Here is a 22,546-nt window from a genome sequence, read left to right on the forward strand (position 1 = left end):
TTATTTTTTATTTTTTAATTACAAATTAAAAATGACTTTTCGCGTGTGTAAGATACAATATTTTTAAAACCAAATATGAGAACAGGCACTCAAATATTCAATTAGGCTTAAATGTTTTTTTCATATTAATGATTTAAAAAATATATTTTTCAAATAAATGAAAGTAACTGTTACAAAAATTCTGAAGAAAATTTTAATATCATAGCTAAGTAGAATTGCTGATTTATAATGATAAAGAAACACTAAAATAAAAACTAATTTTCTCGATAGACACAGAATACAAAAAGTTGAGGAGTTTCTTACATTCTAAACAATGCTTATTGATCACGTTCATAAATTAAATCAAGATTGATAGTAAAATTTATTTTATTGCTTGAAAATGTTATCGAGAATTTTTTAATATCAGTTAAGATTATAAATAAATAAAAGAAAAATCAAAAACTAAAGTTAAACAATACCGTGGTTTGACTGAAATTTAATAAACAATAATTTGAACAAGAAAATTTTATAGCAATATTTTGTAGTTTGTGAGTAATTGATGGAAATTTAAGAAATAATATAGGTTTTGACTTAAATTTTTCATTTAAATTTTTAGAAAATGTCATCTCAATTTTAATTTCAACTTTGCAAGATAATCTTTTACGAAAGCTTCATCATCTACATTGAAATATTATCATAGAATACATTATTAATTTTTTAGCGTAGCTGTAGCATTTCTACTTATTATTAGGGTTGTGTTTTGAAATAAGTGGCAGTTTTTCATTCTGTGTTCTGTGTTAAAGTAAAGTAATAAATATTAGCACAAAATACCATTTTGTAGATATGCATATGTCTCAGTTTTATAACAATACATGAATTGAAATTTAATTTTCAAATTGAATTTATTCAATTATTTCAAAATTCTTTTTTTAAATATGATGCTTAATTTAAAATAAAAGTTTAGCAATTGTAATTTAATCAAATTAATTCACGCTTACATTATCTTTAAATATTGTTTAAAATAAATTAGAACAATTTTATTTGATCTCAAATTATTTTTTCAAAAAAGAAAAATTCATAAAGATTTAGTTGCTAAAAAAAAATTTGAAATTTATAAAGGCAGCGGGTTCTCGGTAATTCTAAACATGGTAGTAGTTTTCCCATCAGCACAGTTGTATTTTCTTCCATTTCCATTATTAACATCAATTTCAGCATTGTTGCCGTTAACTTCATCAAAAGCTTTATTATTGATGGTGCTGATAAAGCTCTTAAAATGATATTTCAAATAATGTTGCGTCATGAAGGAAGGTGCTGGTAGCGTATGTATAATTTTTAAGTTTAAGTTTTTGTTAAGAAGCAAGGATGCATATGATGTATATTTTTATTATAATTATTATTTACTGATGATGTTACGCAAATGAACTGGATATTGCTATAGCACTTTCATTTGAATATTTTTAAATATAATGCTGTAGATGTTTAAATTTTTTCTATGTACATGAAAAGGAAAAGTTCTTATTTACTTTTTAGGGTTTTAGGAAAAGTTTTTTTTTTTTAATTTTATTTCCTGTTTTCTATTAAAAAACAAAATTAGTGATTATATAAAATAATCAACTTATTTTTAAATTAAAATTTAATTTAAAAAAATTAGAGACTTCGATAAAGAAAGTAACCGTTATTGCTCCTATTATTGAAAATATGTTTGAGTAAAATAAAATTAAAAGATTCTAAATGTTTCTCACCAGAAAAGTCATTTACGAGAAAATAGCAAAAAATATATAATTTCTCTGTATTTATTTTAAAACAAACATATTGAAAGTGTTTACTTTCAACTTATGGCTTAATTATAGCAATGAATTCAAGTTTTATGACGAAAATCACTTGGTGTATAATTCCAATGAAATGAAAAATTATAATTTTCGGCAAAATATAACAAAATTACAAATTTAAAACAATCAACAAGATTTAGATAATGAAAAAATATTGCATATTTTGTATGATTAAAAAATTATTTGATTTATTGTTGCTTGAATTTAAAATAAAATTCTGATAAAGTTTTTTAATCAATTATAAAATTTTTATTTTTTGATTTTGGTTTATTGTAAATTTTTAATGCATTGGTTGGTTTTTGGAATAATTTTCTTTACTATTTTTTTTTTTTTTTTGAATAAATGAATAAATTAATTAATGGTTTCAATTGTAGGTTCACGGGATAATTTTTGCAAAGCACCAACAGCTAAAAATATGAAAATTAAAAATAAAACTAAATAAAATGCACACATGAAAAGAAATATGATAACAAAATTTGAATTCTATGCTTCTCATAATTATGATCGATGGCATGCAAATATAATTGCATTCTTTAGACATCTTAAATTATTAAGAATAATTCAGACAATACTTTATTCTCATGTTCTTAAAATCAGAAGAAATATAAATATAAGTTTTTCTTCATATATTTTTTTTATCAGCGTGATTTGCGTATCATCAACGTTTAAATGAAATATTTTGTTTAAGTGAGTCAACTGTGTTTAAATAGCCAAAACTAAAATATAAATGAAAGTTGAACAAAATAGCGTATGATATTTAAAAATATAAAAAAATAATAATAATAAAAGGTGTAAGTGAAAGATTTGTTTTAATTCATTTTCATTGTTTTTTTTTTTAAATAAAAATTTATTGAATTAATAAAATACCTAAAGAAATAAAACTCTCGATATTTTTCATAATTCTAAGTTTAACACAAGTTTTTTTGAAAAGAAATTGCATAATTTTTGCTATTTTTGGTCTTTTTCAAACATTTCATAATTTATTGATTGAGTAAACATGACCAATAGAACGATATTATTAGTGTATGTATTGAATGAATTGATGAATATCATAAATGAAAAAATGAGAAAGCTTTCTTGAATAATCAAATTTTGCTTCTGTATACGATTATTGTGGTGTTTACTGATTATCTTGTAATTAAAATTAAAATTGACACTTACCATATCCTTCACCTTGTAAAAATAATCTAAATGCTTCTGCTAATTTTCCAGGCTGTTCTTCAAGAACGAGTCCACAATCGCTAATCTAAAGAAAAAATACATTAATTTTAATAACATTAGATGACAAATTTTTTTTTAAAAACTTACTTTCATCCAATTAGTTTTTGCAGGATCCAGACGTCCATTAAACGTAACAGTATCGTCAATATGGGGAGACAAAGATCCGGTTATATTTAAAACAGGCATTTTTAAGGTAGCTGAAAATACAATAAACAGTAAATATAGATATGTACCTAAATACAATTCTTACCACTTTGTGGGCTACCTGTAGGAGTTCTTGCAATATTCATATCCATTCGTTTGACATAAGAGTCAATGAACATTGCAAGGTTAATAGGATTTACTGAACGCTCAAAATATGACTTATACATTTGCACTAAATCTAAATTTCTCTCTTCTGGATTGCGACCAAAATGATGCCACATCAAATAATCTAAAACACCTTGTGTCATTCCTTTTGCCCTTAGGTTTCTCGAGTTTAAAGATTGATAACCCCATTCAATCCATCCAGCTTGCGTTGAGCTACAATTTACTAAGCAAAGGGCTCCTACTTTATCAGGATGATGCATCGCAAATCGAACTAAAATATTTGCCCCTGCGCCAATTCCAAATCCAATAATGCTTTTCAATCCAAAGTGCGACATAACAAACAGCAGTTGAGAAGCTAGCTCATCCATAGTAGGATAAATGAAACTGTTTTAAAATAAATAAATAAATATTTTGTAAAAATTAACTTAATTCAAATTTTTAAACAAACTTTTCATACCTTTCTGGAAAAGTCGGTGCATTTTCTTCTTGACCAGGAGCTGTAACATGAAAAACGCAGAAATTTTCCAACATAGCTCTCATAGTTGGATAGTTAAAAAAGCCAGTAAATGTTGATGCATCTAAATTTTGACAAATAAATAAATAATTTGTTGAGGGATAAAACGGTTAAGGGAACAAAAAAAATACTTACAGTTTAAGCCGAGATCATGGAACGTTAAAATAGCTGGTTTTGAAAGATCACCTTGTACAGCAACCGTAATGTCTCCTTTATCAGTTGAAATACAATGCATATCGCATGCATTACTAATTGAATCGCGTGAATGGGACTGTTGAAGTTGAACAGAGCGTAATTCTATATCATCCAATTCAGCTGGCATTGTGCTTTTATTTTTAAAAAAAAAGAAAAATTAAGTAAGGTATGTAAATTTTAAAATAATCCCGTGATAAGTATGTACTTAATTAGATAAACTTTCCAAAATCAGTCAATATTTACTAGATTCAGATAAAAAAAATAAACTGTAGCAAAATGCATCAATTCAAGGGTCACAAAGTTTTAGATAATTTGAAAGTATTTTTTTTTTCTTATTTAAAATTGTGCTATTAAGCTTTCATTGCAAGGTAATGAAATACAATGATTAAAGCCGTTCAAAAAATAATTTAGGATAGATACGAGAGCAAAAATGGAAGGTCATTTGATTATGAAAAAAAAAAAAATTAAATGTATAAGAGATAGATTTTAATATTGAATCAATCTTCTAATTCATTTAGTACGAGTGGAAACTGCATGCTTCTTTAGTGTTTTGTCATGACACAAACTTTAATGCAATTTTGCTCAAACAATAAAAAAATATACAAAAATGTACCTCAGATATATTCTAAATTAAAAAATTATATATATATATATATTTAACGATTTTTAATTAAAGCATAAGAGAATGATGGTATTAATGGTCTGTATAAGTTTGTTTTCATGTTGCACTATCATTAATATGTTTTCAATTGTTTTGTTTTATTCGCTCTAAATGTTTTTTTTTTTCTCTATGTTTAAATGATCGGTTTGCATAGTTTTTATATACCTAAATATATTTATATTGATTTTACGCATTTAATGAATATATTCTCCCAAACAATTCTGCAAACAAATAATTTTCATGTTTGTTTGTTACATTTTCTTTTACTAGCCATTATCTTTATGTATATCAAAATTTCATTCAGTATTTTGGTTAGTTAAATCTTACCCAAGTAATCTTGTAGATTCTGCAGTATGCGATGGAGCTGACGGCATTCTGATTGAAGTAGTTTTGCTTATTGTTTTAATTTCTTTCTGATCTCTGAAATTTTTTTTGTCATGGACGGTATAAAAACAAACAAATATTAAATACATGCATTTAATTAAAAAAAAAAGAACAAACTTAATGCACAAAATTATTAGTTTTTACTTTATCTGTTGAAATATAATTTTAAATAATAATAATAAAAATAATAATAAAATCCGAGTTTATGGTTTTTATCAATTTATCACGTTTCTGTCTAATATATAGAATTTTATGTTGGACAAACTTTTCACAAGTCCTTACTTTTAATAAAAACCTTTAATGCTAACATTTTTGATTATTGATTTTTTAAACATGGAATTTTCCTAATGAATTTAAATAATTTATGATTTAAAATAAAAATTAATAATAAAATAAATCAGATTTTTTTTTAAATTTTATTCCATGATTGTGATGAGTGCATGATTTTGAAAACGAAAAAGCATATTTCTGAATATTAACACTTACATCATTATTTGGTAATTAGAATTGAAATTATATAGAAATTTGCACATTTTTCACATTGATAGTAAAAAATTATTTATTCTTTTAATACTTTTGTTTTAACATATTTTTTTTTTTTTTGTTTGATTATTCAAGATAATATGCTATTTAATTAAGATATTTAAAATATCACATTTAATTAATACACAAAACACTAAAAAGCAATAAACATGCTGAAAGTTAAGCATAAAAAATTAACCATTTTGCTGCAGTTTTAAATTCGTTAAAGGATGAGAAAACAACATTTTTTTTGCCTAATCATTCACAAAATATAGCAGTTTTTCATTATTGATTCATTATCAAAAAGCGTTCCTTCTTTTTTTGTATATATACTCTTAAAAAATTTCATTGAGAAATTTTGTAATAATAACCCTTTTAAACGTATTTATAAAACTGCAATTAAAATAGGCTGTTTTTTGATTTAATGAAAAAGCCGAATATTGATGACAATTCCATTATTTTTTTTCTAAAAAAAGTATAAACAGTAACTTTAGTAACTTTCAAGGAATCATCAATTAAAAATGTTTGTTTAAAAATTAAAACGAAAAAAAAAAAAAAATTAATAAAAACCATACTTAAAAAACATTGATTTAAATCCGTATATTGAAAAAAGCGACTTACCTTACATTACATGCAGACGAGTTTGAGATATCAATGTCATTTGAGTTAAATGCATGCTTCCCAACAGCATGTTCGAGAGCTTTTTTAACTGTTTCTAATACTGTTAACGATTTCGTTGGTTCTGTAGTTGAATTGTACACATTTGCACCCTCAGATAAAGAAACATAGCCCCCTGAATCAGATAAGGGCATCTATTTCCCGAAGAATATTATATTCATTACATATTAAACATAAAAATGACGGCTCAAATTAATTATATTTAAAAGTTTTTTGCTTTCATTTTTAATAAAAGAAATCTTAATTTAAGTTTTATTTAAAAAAATGCTGTTTAGATAAGTCTAGAATTTTTTAACAAACAAGGCTCTCACAGGCCTATAATTTTTTTTTTTCTATTTTTCTATTTACCTCTTCTTTTTTTTAGTAAGTAAATTTTTTTGCAACCTTTAAACTTTTTACCTTGTATAATGTCATGATTGTATGCTACATGTCTGGTATATTATGTAAAATGCATGTCATACCAAGAAAAATTAATTATAGTTTTAATAATAATCACACATATTTGCTGTGGTAAAATTAGTGTTTTTTAATGTATCACCATACTATATTTTCGTGAATAAGATACTTTTAAACAACAAAAGGGTGTTTCTTTGGATAAATTTTTCAAAATTTTCGACTTTGAATTAATTTTTCTCATAATCTGGCAATTTTATAGCTCCATTCTTTATATTCACTTACGGAATTTGTGCAGATCTTTATTTATGAACAATTATTTTTTACTGCATGCTTTATTTAATTAAATATTCCAATTTTTATGCCAGTTTCTCGGAATCAAATAATCAAATTCCGACTTTCAACATGAATTTTTTGCACTTTATTCTACTTGTCACTGGTTGAGTTGATATTTCGAGTGTATTTCACCTAAAACTATCGTTTGTTGCTCTTTAAACGTTGCAAAAATCCTTAATTAAAGAGAAAAATTGTAATTTTAGTGATTCCGAGAAACTTTTTTCCTAATCCGTGAGAAAATTCATTTTTTGATTTTATGTTTTTGCAGGAATTATAGACTAACAATACAAATTGAGATATTATAATTAATATTTTAACCAAATTAACAATTAGTTAATTTGTTTAATAAGTTAAAGTAATGTTTTTCTATATAGTAAATTTTGTAGTTTTTGAGACACGAATTATACGAATTTGACTTATCCAGAGAATCACCCAAAAGTCTAAATGTATTTCTATATATTTACATTTTTAGCGCATTTTTGAAATTTGCTTTCAAGAAGATAGCTTAATAAATCACTTTGTTCATTCGGTTGATGATAAAAACTTTTTATCTAGACATTGTAGATAGCTCTAGTTTTTTGTAATAGCTCAGTTCCATATAGATACTGTGGCGACGGACATTTAAAAGTTTTAAATCAACGCATAAATGGTTTATTTAATGAATTTTTGATTTTAGTATAAAATGTAAACAACTTTTGGCGGGAAAATTTTGAGATTTGCAGAGCCATTAGAAAGTTTGAATTTCAGAAAACCGTTACATGAAACACATTAAGGACATTTCCACCGATTGGTTGAATTCCGTTTATTCCTGTCTCTAATGTTGTCGTTTTTGGAAAATTTGATTTGCTAAAATTTTAAACTTTAACTAATCAAATAATAACAGAAACACATGAGTTTTCTTATTTTTAGCTATTTAATGATTTTGATGTATTCAATTTAACTTATCAAGCTATAATTACATCAAAAACCGAAGTCAAAATTCAGTACGTTTTTGCGGATTAGCGTTGCTTTGAAAAAAATTACATAAAATCTCAATTTTAAGTTTAATTAAAATGTTTTAGGCGTGTCTGATTGAGAAAAGTTATAAAAAATGGAAAATTACATGATATAAGGACGGTAAAGTATAGTAAAACAGTCTAGAAGGTTGAAATTTCTGCTTTAAAAGTAAAAATTCAACCCTGTGTATCCAAGCAACGGGCATTAAAAATGAAAATTTCTCACTAATTAATCCATAACAACATTGGAGAATTAGACAAAACGATAGATCTCAACTTTTAACATAGACTTGTGCAAACAAAACAACCAAAAACTTCTCTAATTTAGAGAAAAATTAATTCAAAGACAAAAATTTTGGAAAATTTTATCAGTGGAATCGCTCTTAAGAAATTTACTGTATGAATTGTTTTGAGGTCTGGAGGTGACCTGTATCTTGTGTTTTAGTTCTGTAAGTGACCTGGATCTTACTGGATCTTGTGTTTTGGGTCTGTAAGTGACCTTTATATTGCTCGATTTTGTTTTTTTGCAGGAATAATAATATCTATGAATTAATTACTGATTGCTAGGACAAAAATGCGCTTAAGTCCCTCGATCAATTAATTACACCATGAATTTTGTAATTTTTTTATGTTGAAGTGGAATTTTGCGAACACATTAAATGCTCAATTTATAAAGTTTAAAATTAAAAAAAAAAAAACAACATAAAAACAGCAAAATTAAAAACAAACTCTTCACACAATGTAATATATATTGTCTAATATATATATGAAAAAAGTGCATTTGATTGGACAAAAAAAGACTTTTGGATTTCAAAGTTTTTTCTTCTTCTGGAATTACCTTATTTTTTATTTTTTTGTAATAATCAAAATCATAATTTTTTGTAATAATCAAAATCATAATTTTTATTAATTATAAAGTCATACATTTTTTGTTGTAATATGTGCTAACTTATTATTGACATTATTTGTATAATAAGTGTTAATGTGCTAATTTTGCATGTTCAACTTTAAGTTTAAACGTTCAAATTTAAAAATTGAAGGATAATTTCTTTGAGCTTTTTAAAAAAAATGTTTAATTTTTTAGTATGAACTAATAGTAATACATAGTCAATTTAAACAAAACATTTTTCTAAATTTCTGTTTGTATTTTTCCTGAATGATTTGTGAAGAATTTGCGTATATTGTGTGAATTAGCTCGTATTAAATAGATGTTTAAGAAAACTACATAGATGCATTTTATGTATGATTAATAATGCAATGTATTTTAATGAATTGGAGAAACTTGTTTAGGTTAAAAGCAATACGATATCGGAAAGTGAGGCAGTGCAATGATTGTTGTTGTCGTTAGTACAGAAAACAAGATTATATACATCAATTTCGAATAAATAAAAAAGATAAATATTTCATAAAGCACTGAAAATATAATTATCGCACAATTGTGAAATCAAGTGTAAATTGTTTGTTAAAGAATTACTATGAAAATATTTGAAATGTATCACCAAGAGACTTGAAGAACGCAAAAAAATACTGTTAATTTTAAAAAATAATATAAGTTTAGCAACTTCGCTACAATATGTAAATTATTAAGTTTTATTTTGCTTTGAATTACTGGCATGAACAATTTAAACTTTTTTATTGACTCTTAGAATTTTTCAATAATATTACATAAACATTTGTAATGAGTCGTTTATTTATCATAAAAAGTTCAAACCTGCGCATAAATGTAGAAGAAAACTTTCCGCTTTGTAATGATTTACTTAAAATTTAAAAAGAAATTAACATTTAATTTCTTAAAATAACAGCTTATTTTATTTTAGATAAGCTGCATAAGACCAATTTATACAAACGGGTATAAATTAGTAACAATCGTAGGAATCCTAAATATTATCTTAAACATTGTGTTATGTAACTTTAGAACTTTCTGAACTACAATTTTCTGCTTCATTTCTTTCAATTTTTTTCTTTGTTGTAAAAACAAAGTTGTTATAGAAAAAATATATTTAATATTAGTGTCAATTGACACTTCCTGCTGTATATTGTTAAGAAAATTCTCAAGTAATTCAAACTTAATAGTAATGAGCTGTATGATGAAAGCTTTTAAAACATTTGATTTCACTTTATGCTTTCGAATATCATGAAAGAATAGGTATGAAAATTATAAGAACAAAATAGAACAAGGTAAAACGAACATATTGTATGATGAGGAAAGAAAAATCAATAATCATCAAAATTTATGATAGAAAAAGATTGATTTTAGTATTTAAAACCTAATTGACACACTAATATCCTTAATTTATTGATGATAAAACATTAAATTAAGAATAAAATAAATAATACTAATAATTTTTTAATGTTAATCAGAATAATTGTAATCTTATTTTTTCACAATTTATTTCTAATAGTAATAATTCTTCACATTTACCTTCAATTGTATCTTTTGTATATTAATAAAGAATAAACAATTATTGACTTAATAATTTTAGTATTTCACTATTTAAGTTATTTAAAGTAATTTTTCAAGACGATTTTTTTTTTCACGATTTGCCCTTTTTGTTCAAGTGTTTTTTTCTTTATAAATACACGAATAATTCGATTTTTTTTTTCATGGAATCTCGCAACTTTGAAATTTAAAATCCGTTAAAGTCAGCGCTAAATGTTCAGCACTTAGATATAAGAAATAAAATATTCGATAGATGACACCACATTATGAAAACAAAATTATACAGACGGTTGAACAATCAAATTGATTGTTAAAAGAGGAATTTAAAAAACAAATTTTATTGTTACTTACCCATAATACATTTGTGCAAACTATTATTAAAATGTTCCGTTCTTTTAGGTTTATTTTATTGAAATGTTTTCATTTTAACAATGCACACATTTTTTTTATTTTACACATTTATTTTTTATATTTTTAAGATATATTTTAAACCAGAATAATTTAAAATATTAATTCTTTTTAAATCTCAATGGTTGCAATTATAATAACCGTTTGAACTTTAACAAATAATTGGATAATATTTGGAGATATATTTTAAATATTATTGTAAAATCTTTTGTAAAATGATAGTTTGGATGGAGCTGTTTCAACTGTGAAACTATTCTCACTAAAAAACTAACAGACAAAAGTCTGCTTTAGACTCCAGCGCAAGCAAAGTACATTCACACGTTCAAATAAAATTTAAATACACTGATAAAAAATAAACATCAGTAGGTATATTATTTTAATATGACAAATGTTTGAGAGAATATTTTGAAGAATATAAATTCTCTAGAAACCACTTAATGAGCAAGCAGGTATTGATACTAAAATAAATGACGAGATTTAAATAAAACTTGTCTTCGTTTAACAAACACATTGTTTAAAAAAAATCATTTTATGACTATTTATTTACTAAGAGGTATGAAAATTCCTTTTTCAACAAAACTTTCTTTAATTAAAAAAGGTTAATTCCTTAATTATGTAGCAGTAATTATAAATGCAATATCAGTCCTTTTTATTAAAAACATTTTACAACAAAAGTTTAATTAATTGTATTATCATACATTTGAATGTATTTTGAAAATGCTATACACAATGACGATTATATTGTTGTGTTGTATATATATTTATTTTACATGTAGTGATATTAATTTAAAATAAAGCACTACTTCAGATCAGACATTTACTCAGTGACTTAAGAGAATTCATAGTAAATACTGTACATAAGTTTAGAAGAAAAAAATTAAATATAGAATAAAAGGTAATCATATTGTAAATAAATTTGCATTTTCATAAACAATTTCCTTATAATTAAGTGTTTAAAATTTTTTTTATATTCTTCAAAATAAATCTTCCTTATCAAAACATGATTTGTTGGCAAATTGTAAAATAAAAGAAGAACAACGTGGCATTTTTTAGAAGTAGGAATTTAAAAAATATTAATTACAGTTAAAACTCGACAAGTATAATATTTCAGGATATGAAAACGTAAAGAAAATTGCAAGAAAGATAATAAAAATTAAAAATTTATGTCACAAGTGAAGAGAAAACATTCATAAAATTTCACATTTTGCCACGAAATGCATAAAACTGAGCAAATTTTTTATTATCGCTACGCAGCTTATAAATGATTCAAGAACTTATAGCGTGCTTTGTCACTTTCTCTTAAGAAATGAAAGAGCTGAATGTCTCAGTGTTGAATAAGTAAAAACATACGTAGTAATCTGCTGCTTAACGATATAACTTTCTGCTTACTACAAAATTATGAGCTTCACATACACATTCAAGAGAAAAGTACCGTTGATGTTGCGCTTTTTTGTTGTTAAAAGTGCTTCGTCTAAAACAGTTTCATATGAATGAAATCAGTATCTTTCGATTCTTCCAACAAGAATCATCTTCATCGCAACATTTGTGGTCGGTCGGATCTGTTGAGTATATTTTTTATACCAAAAACTAAAGTAATTATTACAACATTAATATATTAAACCCGGTGATATATATTATGCATAAAAAATTAAAAATCAAATTAAGTGAAGTTATTGAATGCCCATTGTATGCATGCACTTCAATGTAAATTTAAATGTGCTCAATAAATTAATGAAAATTTGGAAAGCAATTTTATTTACCTATAATCAAATTAGAAATATTCGATCATTTTCACACCATAAATTTCATTGACTGTGATGCATGATAATTTAATATTTATTTAACTGTGTATAATGCAGTCATTGCATAGCTGATAATTAGCATGTGAAAGCCTTTTCGCTTCATCGAAAACATTCGGACGTAATTTGTTACTTTTTCAAATGTCAAGTGACATGTCATTCCAATGATATTTAAATTTATGTTTTGCTATATTCATTGAAGATATGGTGATTTATTTTATCCTGAAAATCGTGCAAAATTATAGAACGATAATTTTAAAGAATTAAATTAAAATTTTCACTCTGGTTTTTCAAAAATATTTCATAATTTTTAATTTTTTTCCCACTCAATATACTATGTAAAACTAAATTCGGATGTAAATAAGAAAGAAAAAATTATCAAATTGCTATCAAACTTAGTTAATTATTTACCATTCAAAAAAATACAATTGAAATCTAACAATATATATATATATATATATATTTTTTTTTTTTTGCAGTAATGTACTTTAAAATAGTTTTATTAGTTTGCTCATTAGCCTGGGTTAATAGCGAAGGAGATAAAGAACTAAAAATTGATTATGTTTATAAACCTGAAGAATGTTCATTAAAATCAAAAAGTGGTGATACACTTACAATGCACTATACAGGAACACTTACTGATGGAAAAAAATTTGACTCAAGGTAAGAAAAAATTTTAATTTACTAGAACAGTATTTCTCAAACAGTTCTAAAATATGAGAAATATATCAGTTGCTGTATCGACTTTTAGTGAAGAAAAAATTAAGATATACAAAAGTTATATTGAAAAATGTTTCAGTTATAATTTTGCTCAATCGAACTTAAATTTGGAAAGAAACTTTAATTGTGAATATGTAGGAAAAATGCATTTTTGAGATTCACAAATGATTTATATAAAATATATTTTATTAGATTCCTGCCTCTTTAAATGTTAAATTTTATCAAAAATTAAAAATTCACTCCTTTTCAATGTTAAAAGACAATAGATTTCAGTTTATTTATTCATTAATTTTTATTGTAAGAATTTTCAATGGATCCTATTATATTTTGTCAATATAAATAACTCAAAGCTTTTGTTTCTATCAATGCCTGGTGATATATCGATTATTCATACAATTTAGTCATAAATTTTACTCATATAAAAAGATATTTATCTTTAACGCGTTGTCCATGTAATACAGTTAATTAAAAAAATTAACTTTCTTTTCTTATTTTAATGAAGAATACCTTTACAACTTAAAATTTTTAAGTAAAAAATGATAGTAATAAAAAAGTTTTAGTTGATTTTTGCAATGATATAGTAAAATGTTCGGCGACAGACCAAATTTCAGTATTTTTAAAAGTTTGAGAACCACTGTATAAGATTAACAATTCTAATCTAAAAATATTTTAAGTTTTAATTAAGCTTATTTTTATATTAATCATAAGTATGTTTTTTATGCTTTGAAGTACTGAAACCTGCATTTAAACAATTAGCATTTAAGGCTCTAATTGTTTTTAAACATAGAAAGTGTGAAAACTTGAATTTACTTAAACTTCCTACTTACTTTATCTTGATGATTCGGTCCAATAAAAATCTAAAATTTTTTTTTACATAATTATCACGTTTCAATATCTTTTTTTACATGAACATTTCAATTGAATTTTATTATTGGTGAATACCTGTCAAGAACATCTGCGTTCTTATGTCCGAAAAAGGAAATGTTTAAAAAGGCTAGAATAATATTTCACTGTAAACGTGCTTGTAATGTTTTTAGTGGGATTAATTGAATTTACTCACTCATTTTCATTACATTACCGTCGTTTTAGTCAATTTATGATAAGAAATTTTCATCATGTCTGCATTTATAATTTAAATTTTCGTTCTTATCAAGCAAGTCCATAAATAATTTAATTTTCATTTAAAATACTAATCACCTTTTTATATGAAGAAAATATACAATTTATAAGTGAAGCTCTTAAATGAAAAAAGCACTTGAAATTTTACATTTGTGATGAGTGCAACATGCTTCAAAAATTGAATCATCTCTACAACCCTTTTCGTCCTATGTGAAATAAATTAAATAAGCTACATTTATGAAACTACCTTTTTATATTTTTTTACTTTTTGTAAAGTGCTTTTAACATGCTTTGATTTTTAAAGAAAAACTATTGAAAAGAGTTTGGTATGGCAAGAGAAAATTTCCGGAAATTAAAGTCTTGAAGGTAAAAGACTATATATAAATAACTTTTTCTGTTTTTTATTGATAACATATTTTTTAAACGTTTTAAATTTTAAAGCAATTAATTGTTTTATTCTTGACAAAAATTCATAAAATTAAATAATTTTAAGCAAATACTTCACATTCACAGTTTTCTTAATACATTTCTTTGGTTCTTTATCTTTTCTATAAATAATAAATTAAAAAGGGTTATATGAAACTGTTGGAAAGGAGCATCATATGTTTAAATAAATAGCTAACATATTTTTTCACGAGAAGTATCGGATTACCTATATCAGTTTGCGGGTAGAGAAAAATTTATATTCTTTATTTATTTTTTATCACTGTGTTCTGAAAGCTCACAGAACATTCTTGAGTACATCATCATAAAATAAAGTATATGTTTTAACCCCTTCAAATTTTTACAGGATCATTTTCGAACGCAAAAAGAATATCAAATTTTGCTCTTTTTTTATCTATATTTGACAGTAAAGAAAGAAATCCCTGCTTCAACACTTAAAGAATATTTCTTTTTCTCATTCATGGAAGAAAATATTAAGTTATCCACCATAAGAAATATGACTACATACCTTTAGTCACTTATTATAAAAACGTGCCTTTTGGGAGTTTCTGGTAGATTTGCAAATACTTATTTTGAAATTTATCATAAATTATTTAAACAACTGCACTTCTTCTTTTCTTTTTGACCATTTTGTGTCAAATGTCATGTATGTTAGATGTTTGAGGCATACACGGAAATGTACAGCATCATGTTTTGATGAAGTAAAAAAGAAAATGTGACACAGTAAAAGAATATGTTAAATAAATTTTTAATTTAACGATAGCGGTAGATTTTTTACCAAAAAAATAAACAAGGCTACTGAATTCAAATGATTTGAGGAACTTCTTTTACAAGCATAAGTATCAAAGAAGACGTATCAATTCATTAATTATTCATTTAATACTGTAAAATTCAGGGAAAAAGTGTCAAATTTTTTATATTCAAATAAAAGGTCGTGTTTTTTGTGGTTTTTCTTACAAAAAAAAATTATTTCTACCAATTTATTCAAATATCACTTTAATAAGAATGTTATTACATGAGGACAGTCGGCTTTTGGTCGAAAAGAGAGAATTGTCGTGGTGATAAAAATGTACATGGTTTAAATCAAAATATGCTGAAGAAGCCGTTCACTTATTATGTTACGTAAAATAACGAGTTTCTAGACCCCCACCATACAATAAAAATTGTTCATGGAAAAAAATTATTTGGATCCCCGTTCCCCCTAAAAAGCAAACGTAATAAGCGGGGCCGTTCGCTTAAAATAATTGTTGTTCTACTTACATATATAATAATTACAGACATATCTGTATCTTAAAAAATTTAGTCTATTTCAAAAATTTAAAATAAAGCAATATAGGTAATTTAAAAATAGCAAAGCATATTTATGAGCTTCAAAGATTAAATCGTTTTGTATAAGTCCAATTTTTACTGCAATCGTTTGTATTCCTAGTCTTCTGCATTAATTTTCATCATGTTGCATTCTAGGTATTTGGAGAAAATTAATTTTTGAATATTAAATTAATGAAACTGTAGAACATTTTCAAATATCTCCTTCATATCGCGAAATAATGTTAAACTCTTTCATCCTCTAGAAATAGGAACTTTATATTTAATGAATTCAGCACACTAGATACGTGAATGAAGTAAATTTTTTAACATCTGTTCTTTATTTTATCTATAAAATTTACAATTTTTATTTTCGAATGAAAAACGTTTGATTCACATAGGAAATATCCGATCTATTGAAAAGAAACCCATTTGAATTTCCCAAGAATTTTCTTTATTTTTATTACATTCTTTGCCATCACATTAAAGTTTATTACTTCATAAAATCCAAAACACGAGAATTTCAACCACTACATGAAGGAGCAACCAAGCTATCAATATTTTTGTTTAAACAGTGTTTTGTAACAACTACAATACACGTTCTATGAACAAGTTCCAATATAGACAAATTTCAAAGAGATAACGGAAGAAAATTATTCTTTACCGTACTCAGATTGATGTTGTTTAATCGAAGCCAAACAACTTTTATTTCTCGACTCTAACACGCTTTCCAGTACTCTAACAATCGTTTTGGCAAATGAACAACCACATGGGATTGAATTCAATTCAAATTCCTAAGATGTGAATTTACATCACAAAATAATTTTCATCTGACGACAATTTGCATGCATGTAGTACGTATATATTCCTTTCTCACTTTATTCACAGTTCGCTTATATCTGCTTATAAATAAATGATAAACATTTTTACAAATGATTTTCCTTTTTGGAATATTTTTTCTCTCGGTACTTCTAAAGTCTTCATATGGTAAAATGTATGCTTTTTGGATACCACTGCTATTTTACATACCTTTTTACCAATAGTTCGACAATTTTCATGAGAATTTGTTGCAATGTAAGGCAACATTTATCACAATTTAGCATTATAAAAAGAATCTTTACTAAATGTATGTTCAATTTTTCAAAAAAAACTTGCAATCAGTTTATATTTCCAAAACCCTTTTTTTAATGCTCTTATCCTTACATACTGCAATATTTTTTTTAATAAAGAACGTTCTATAAGTAAAATAATATCGTGTGTTAAAAATCATCGGTAGGTTTCTTCAATTTACCAAAAAGGAAGCAAATTACAAAAAAAACAGTTGTCTTATTTTCCTCGGGGATTAGATCTCATTTTTCAAATTTTCATATTTATTTTTACGCTATTTTTATTCTTTAAATCGTATAAAAAAACATAGGTATATCACACAGGTTACAATTTTTGTCATTTTTTTCAATTGGCTTTATTTATCATTAGAAAATGCTTCATTTTTTATCTCTACATCATGTTTATGTCATGTTCTTTACTTCTTTAAATATTTCTGTCGCAATATCACAATAAAACAAAAATTTGTTAGAGCAGATAATATTTGAAATACTTCAGACATTAGGATAACAGCATCAGAGTTGACAAAATTATTATAATATTTTTATAAACAGAGCTCAAAGTCGACTAGAATTTCGAATGGTAAACTCAGCCGCTAAAATTTTTCTTCCATAATTGTTTAGGGTGATTCCACCCATGTAATTTTTATTTAAAATATATTTGATTTTGATTTTTTTTTTGACATCTTTCAGATGTCAAATGTTTAATTACTTAATTCATCTTATATTGTGCTTTTTAGTACTATTAATCAAGTCATTAAGACAAAAATTATAAATATTCTCAATAATTACAAAAATAACAATAAATAACGAAATTCCTAATCCGCAAAAAAATAAATTTTTTTGCTTAATTAACAGCAATTGCTTTCATTAGAAAGCTATTTATGATGTTAAAAGAGGATTCAACCAACTAATAACAAGATAAAACTGAGCTGGGTAATTCCACAGATTGGTTGAATTTTGAAAATTTTTACTTGAATAATCCATGTTCTTTAAAATTTAATCATTTCCAAATAGACATTTACCCTGAATATACGTTATAAGCCACTACCCGTTGCTAAGCCACTAAGCTTAGTAAAGAAATTTGACTCTGGAAAAATTTTTGTATCCGTTGATAAGCCACTGCCAAAATGCCAAAGACAAGACAAAATAGAGTTAGGACTAGAAAAAATTAACAATTTTTAAGATTTCCATGATAATTTTCGATTTTTCTTCATTTGTTTACATTTCTTTACTTAGCCACTACTCGTTATTAAGCCTTTTTTTGCGATTTTGAATACTTTTTTCTTCCGATAAGCCACTGGCTTATAACGTAAATTCAGGATAGTTTAGTTAACATTTCAAGAAAACCAAATAAAATTTTGATTTTAAAAATTAATTTTTCATCATTGGAATCACCCAGCTATTAAAACAAATTTGGTGTATTATGATGTTTAGTTCTTAAGTTGTTGATGTAAGAGATCGCACTGATCCAAACAAGAAGCTACATTTTTTTAAATTAATTTTTTTTAATTCTTTAGTTATGACAGAGATCAACCTTTCACGTTTCAATTAGGAGCTGGACAAGTGGTAAGTGAATAACTAACAAAGCTTTTTTTTTGAATGATTAAAGTTAATATTTCATTTTCATAATTTATTTCTCTGCTCATCCGATTCTTCGTTCCTATGTAAAATTTATTGTTAAAAAAAAAAACTCGTTAAATTCCTAAAATTCAAATCATCCACTAAAAAATATTTTCAATATAAAAAAAAAAATTATTTTTACAAACTAAAAATATTAACATTATTTTTTTATATATATTTTTTAATTAGATAAAAGGATGGGACCAAGGCTTAGTTGATATGTGCATAGGAGAGAAAAGAAAACTAACTATTCCACCAAGGTTAGAAAAATTTATATCAATTAAACCATATAGGTATTTAAAATTATTTATTAAAATTATACGCTAACAAACAATAGCTTAGGATATGGCGACCGTGGTGCAGGTAATGTTATTCCAGGCGGAGCAACTCTTTTATTTGATGTAGAACTTGTTAATATCGGCGATTCTCCACCAACAACAAATGTGTTTAAAGAAATTGACGAAAATAAAGATTTGCAACTATCTCGTGAAGAAGTATGTATCGAATATATGCAAATATATATTTAACTTCATATATTAATTAATTATTTCAAATTTTCACCAGGTTAGTGGATATTTAAAAAAACAAATGAGTGCAGTAGAGGGTCAAGATACTGACGAAATTAAAAACTTATTGGCAGAGCATGATAAATTAGTCGAAGAAATTTTCCAGCATGAAGATAAAGATAAAAATGGCTATATCTCTCACGATGAGTTTTCTGGTCCAAAGCACGATGAACTGTAGTAATATAAACTATCATGAAATTACAACATATCAGAACATTGTAATAATTAGGATTTCTTAATTATTTATTTGTTCATGTATGCGCATCGATTAATATTAGAGTGCATTACAAATATAGACTTAATGTATTTACTTCTAAAAAACATACATATCAACAATAAAAGATTTAAAATTTTAATTGTCTACATTTTATTATTTTTTTTTCTAAATTAATACGAAATCGATGAGATATTACAGAAAACCTTTTTGATACCGTCTTTCCGATTTCTAGGCCTAGCCGTGAAATCAAAAACTATTTGACAAATCATTATTAAATATGCTAAAAATATTTTGTGTTTTATCGGTCGAAATTTAACCGATTTTGTTTTCTTCAGAACACATCAGTATATTTACAGAACGTACTTAAACAGAGGCGTTGTGGTCGAGTGTTGGCCCATCACTCTAACGACCCAGCTTCGATCAGAGGGAAATTCTTGTCGGATTCGAACATTCGTATTCGCGACACACAAATTGTGACTAGGCACATTGCATTGGCGTACCCTGGGCGTTACAACTGTTCAGAGTTGGAAAAAAAGCAAAACTTCAATTATGACAAATAAAACGCAATGCTTATTATTATTAATTAAATATAAAATTCTACATATGAATAATCGAACATCATATATCATGTTAATCGTATCCACTCCATCTTCCTTGATGTTTGATTAATCTTGGATATTTAAAAAAAAATGTTCACAAAAATCTAATTAAAACAGATTAGAAAAAAAAAATAAAAAAGTACTCGTTCTTATCGAGTTACCTGATCCAGGAAACTTCCAGACCTAAAAAACAAGATCCTGAAAATTCCATTTCACTTCTAAACCTAAAACACAAGATCCAGTAGGTTCCAGGTCACTTCCAGATCTAATGCACAAGATCCAGTTAGATCCAGGTCATTTCCAGAACTAAAACACAAGATCCTGGTCACTTTCAGACCTAAAATACAAGATCCAGGAATGTATAAGTCACTTTCCCTACCTAAAAAACAATTCGTACAATAAATTTCTACTTATTAAGAAGTGTTTTATGTAACGGCCAAAAGTTGTTTACGTTTTGTACTGAAATCATAAAATCATTAATTATAGTATTTATGCGTTGATTTGAAACTTTTAAATGCCCGGTGCCGCAATAAATTTGTGGAACCGATCTTTTAAAACCATTCCGAGCTCTCTACGATGTCTAGTTGGCAGTCGGCCGAACAAAGTGATTTATTAAGCTACCTTTATGAAAAAAATTTCAAAAATGCGCTAAAAACTTTGCTGAGATCTTAATAGAATTTTTCCCTTCTTTTAAAATTATCATTTATTTTAGAATAATTTCGTATTTGATAGTTCGAATACTAAATTTATACCTAAGGAAAGTTAATAACTATGAAAAATGATTACTCATTAGTTTAATAATTCCAAATTTTTTATTCTGAATAAAAAAAAGAGATGTTAAAATTAAAAAATATTTAACACTTTTGAAATAAGTAGTTTTCATTACTTTTTTTTTAAAAAATATTCAACGTTTAAAAAGCAGACAAAAATGCATACTCGTTTGAAAAACAATAATTAATGATAGTTTTCAAATGCACAAACTATTAAATTAGTATACAAAACAATTCAGATTTCGAAGATTTTCAATAAGGTCTTCAAAATTTTGGAAAAAATACCGGTTAATGTCGAGTATGATAAATCTTATTTTAAACGTTGAAAATGAGGAATTCAATAAAAAGTATATTTTATGAATCTGCAGAAAATTCCGTTGACCTTTTAGCTTTCAATATCATTATTATTGAATAGTGAGGAATAGGTGTTTCCTACTGAAACTGGATTATTTGTGAACGTTGCCTGTGCACCCTTTTTAACTCCATGTTTGACTTCCTCGAAACCATCTTTTTTCATTTTCACTTGTTCTACAGGCTTTTCAGTTCCAAGAGATGGAAAGTAATTTTCATTATTCAAATCCGGAGCATTCTTCTTTCGGGCTTTAGAACTCTATAATGTATTTTAAATATAAAAAACAAAAATAAAGCTTTGTGTATTTAAAAATGTAGTTAATTATTTACATCTCCTCTAGGTGCAACGTAAATTCCTGGTTTTGAACTAGAAGCAGCAGCAGCAGCTGGAGTCGCAGTCTCTTGTTGAGTTTGTGATCCTTTCTTCCATGGATTCTCACTATTATCACCATCATTGTAGGCTACGTTATCAAACTCATTATCATTACCCACATTACTCTGATTCTGTTGTTCTTCTTCTATTGTCAATTGTCCCAATTTCTAGAAGATCATAAAAGCATAAAAAGCCTTAAACATGAAAATTAAGGTTAAACTTTAATTTACCAAATTAGAATAGTCTGGTCTTTTTGATTCCTCAAATTCTCTCCATTCGTCGTCATTCTATAAACAATAAATGAAATATATTAAATTTAACGAAAATTTAATTACCAATGATTAAATATATACATCATCATTTCCAGTTTCATTATTTGATTCTTCTACAGTTTTATTTTGTTCTTTTTCCTTCACTACTGATTGTTCTAGTTGTTTCAATTCACTTGAGACGAAAGATTTCTTTGATTTTCCCTTTTTCTTATCCTTTTTTGCAAAAAAGTCGTCTAAATCCATGTTTAATTCACAAAAATTTAGAAGTTTTGGAATTATGAAGTTTAGCAAATACGAGTAAACACGTCTGGTTAACGTAACGTATGAACTTCTACGTGAGATGTAAAAACAAATGTTGTTCTAAATCTGAATCTCAATAATCAGATTTTTACTTGCGTGGAAGTTTATAGATGTTGTATTC

General features: G+C 25.6%; 3 protein-coding genes across 12 annotated transcripts; 1 reads left to right on the forward strand and 2 right to left on the reverse strand.

Moving 5' to 3' along the window:
* Positions 1 to 282: 282 nt before the first annotated feature.
* MESK2 (misexpression suppressor of KSR 2) lies at positions 283 to 10,963 on the reverse strand. Of its 9 annotated transcripts, none has more exons than XM_070640623.1 (9): positions 10,439 to 10,598; positions 6,236 to 6,426; positions 5,036 to 5,128; positions 3,988 to 4,178; positions 3,796 to 3,916; positions 3,295 to 3,722; positions 3,117 to 3,226; positions 2,970 to 3,054; positions 283 to 1,290 (listed from the first exon to the last, which is right to left on the reverse strand). In XM_070640623.1, exons 2-9 carry the CDS (start codon positions 6,424 to 6,426, stop codon positions 1,091 to 1,093), a joined length of 1,419 nt encoding a protein of 472 aa, XP_070496724.1. In that variant the 5' UTR covers positions 10,439 to 10,598; the 3' UTR covers positions 283 to 1,090. The 9 variants fall into 9 exon arrangements, with proteins under 9 accessions (XP_070496724.1, XP_070496725.1, XP_070496730.1 ...); XM_070640622.1 differs by having other exon boundaries at positions 307 to 1,290; positions 3,280 to 3,722; positions 10,439 to 10,597; XM_070640626.1 differs by having other exon boundaries at positions 308 to 1,246; positions 3,280 to 3,722; positions 10,439 to 10,597.
* Positions 10,964 to 11,661: 698 nt separating this feature from the next.
* Fkbp14 (peptidyl-prolyl cis-trans isomerase Fkb14) lies at positions 11,662 to 19,899 on the forward strand. Of its 2 annotated transcripts, none has more exons than XM_070640605.1 (6): positions 11,662 to 11,759; positions 13,143 to 13,326; positions 18,875 to 18,923; positions 19,167 to 19,237; positions 19,315 to 19,471; positions 19,542 to 19,899. In XM_070640605.1, the coding sequence occupies exons 2-6, from the start codon at positions 13,145 to 13,147 to the stop codon at positions 19,719 to 19,721; spliced, it is 639 nt and encodes a 212-aa protein (XP_070496706.1). In that variant the 5' UTR covers positions 11,662 to 11,759; positions 13,143 to 13,144; the 3' UTR covers positions 19,722 to 19,899. The 2 variants fall into 2 exon arrangements, with proteins under 2 accessions (XP_070496706.1, XP_070496707.1); XM_070640606.1 differs by lacking the exon at positions 11,662 to 11,759 and adding an exon at positions 12,344 to 12,456.
* A 1,376-nt stretch (positions 19,900 to 21,275) lies between these two features.
* On the reverse strand, positions 21,276 to 22,494 carry LOC139090668 (protein CDV3 homolog). The gene is made up of 4 exons (XM_070640467.1): positions 22,207 to 22,494; positions 22,084 to 22,140; positions 21,811 to 22,020; positions 21,276 to 21,739 (listed from the first exon to the last, which is right to left on the reverse strand). The coding sequence occupies exons 1-4, from the start codon at positions 22,366 to 22,368 to the stop codon at positions 21,515 to 21,517; spliced, it is 654 nt and encodes a 217-aa protein (XP_070496568.1). The 5' UTR covers positions 22,369 to 22,494; the 3' UTR covers positions 21,276 to 21,514.
* Between the last annotated feature and the right edge of the window lie 52 nt (positions 22,495 to 22,546).

Source organism: Chironomus tepperi, unplaced genomic scaffold, assembly GCF_022539635.2.
Source record: "Chironomus tepperi strain 1889 unplaced genomic scaffold, CSIRO-AGI_Ctep_v1 contig_219, whole genome shotgun sequence".
Taxonomy (NCBI): Eukaryota; Metazoa; Arthropoda; class Insecta; order Diptera; family Chironomidae; genus Chironomus; species Chironomus tepperi.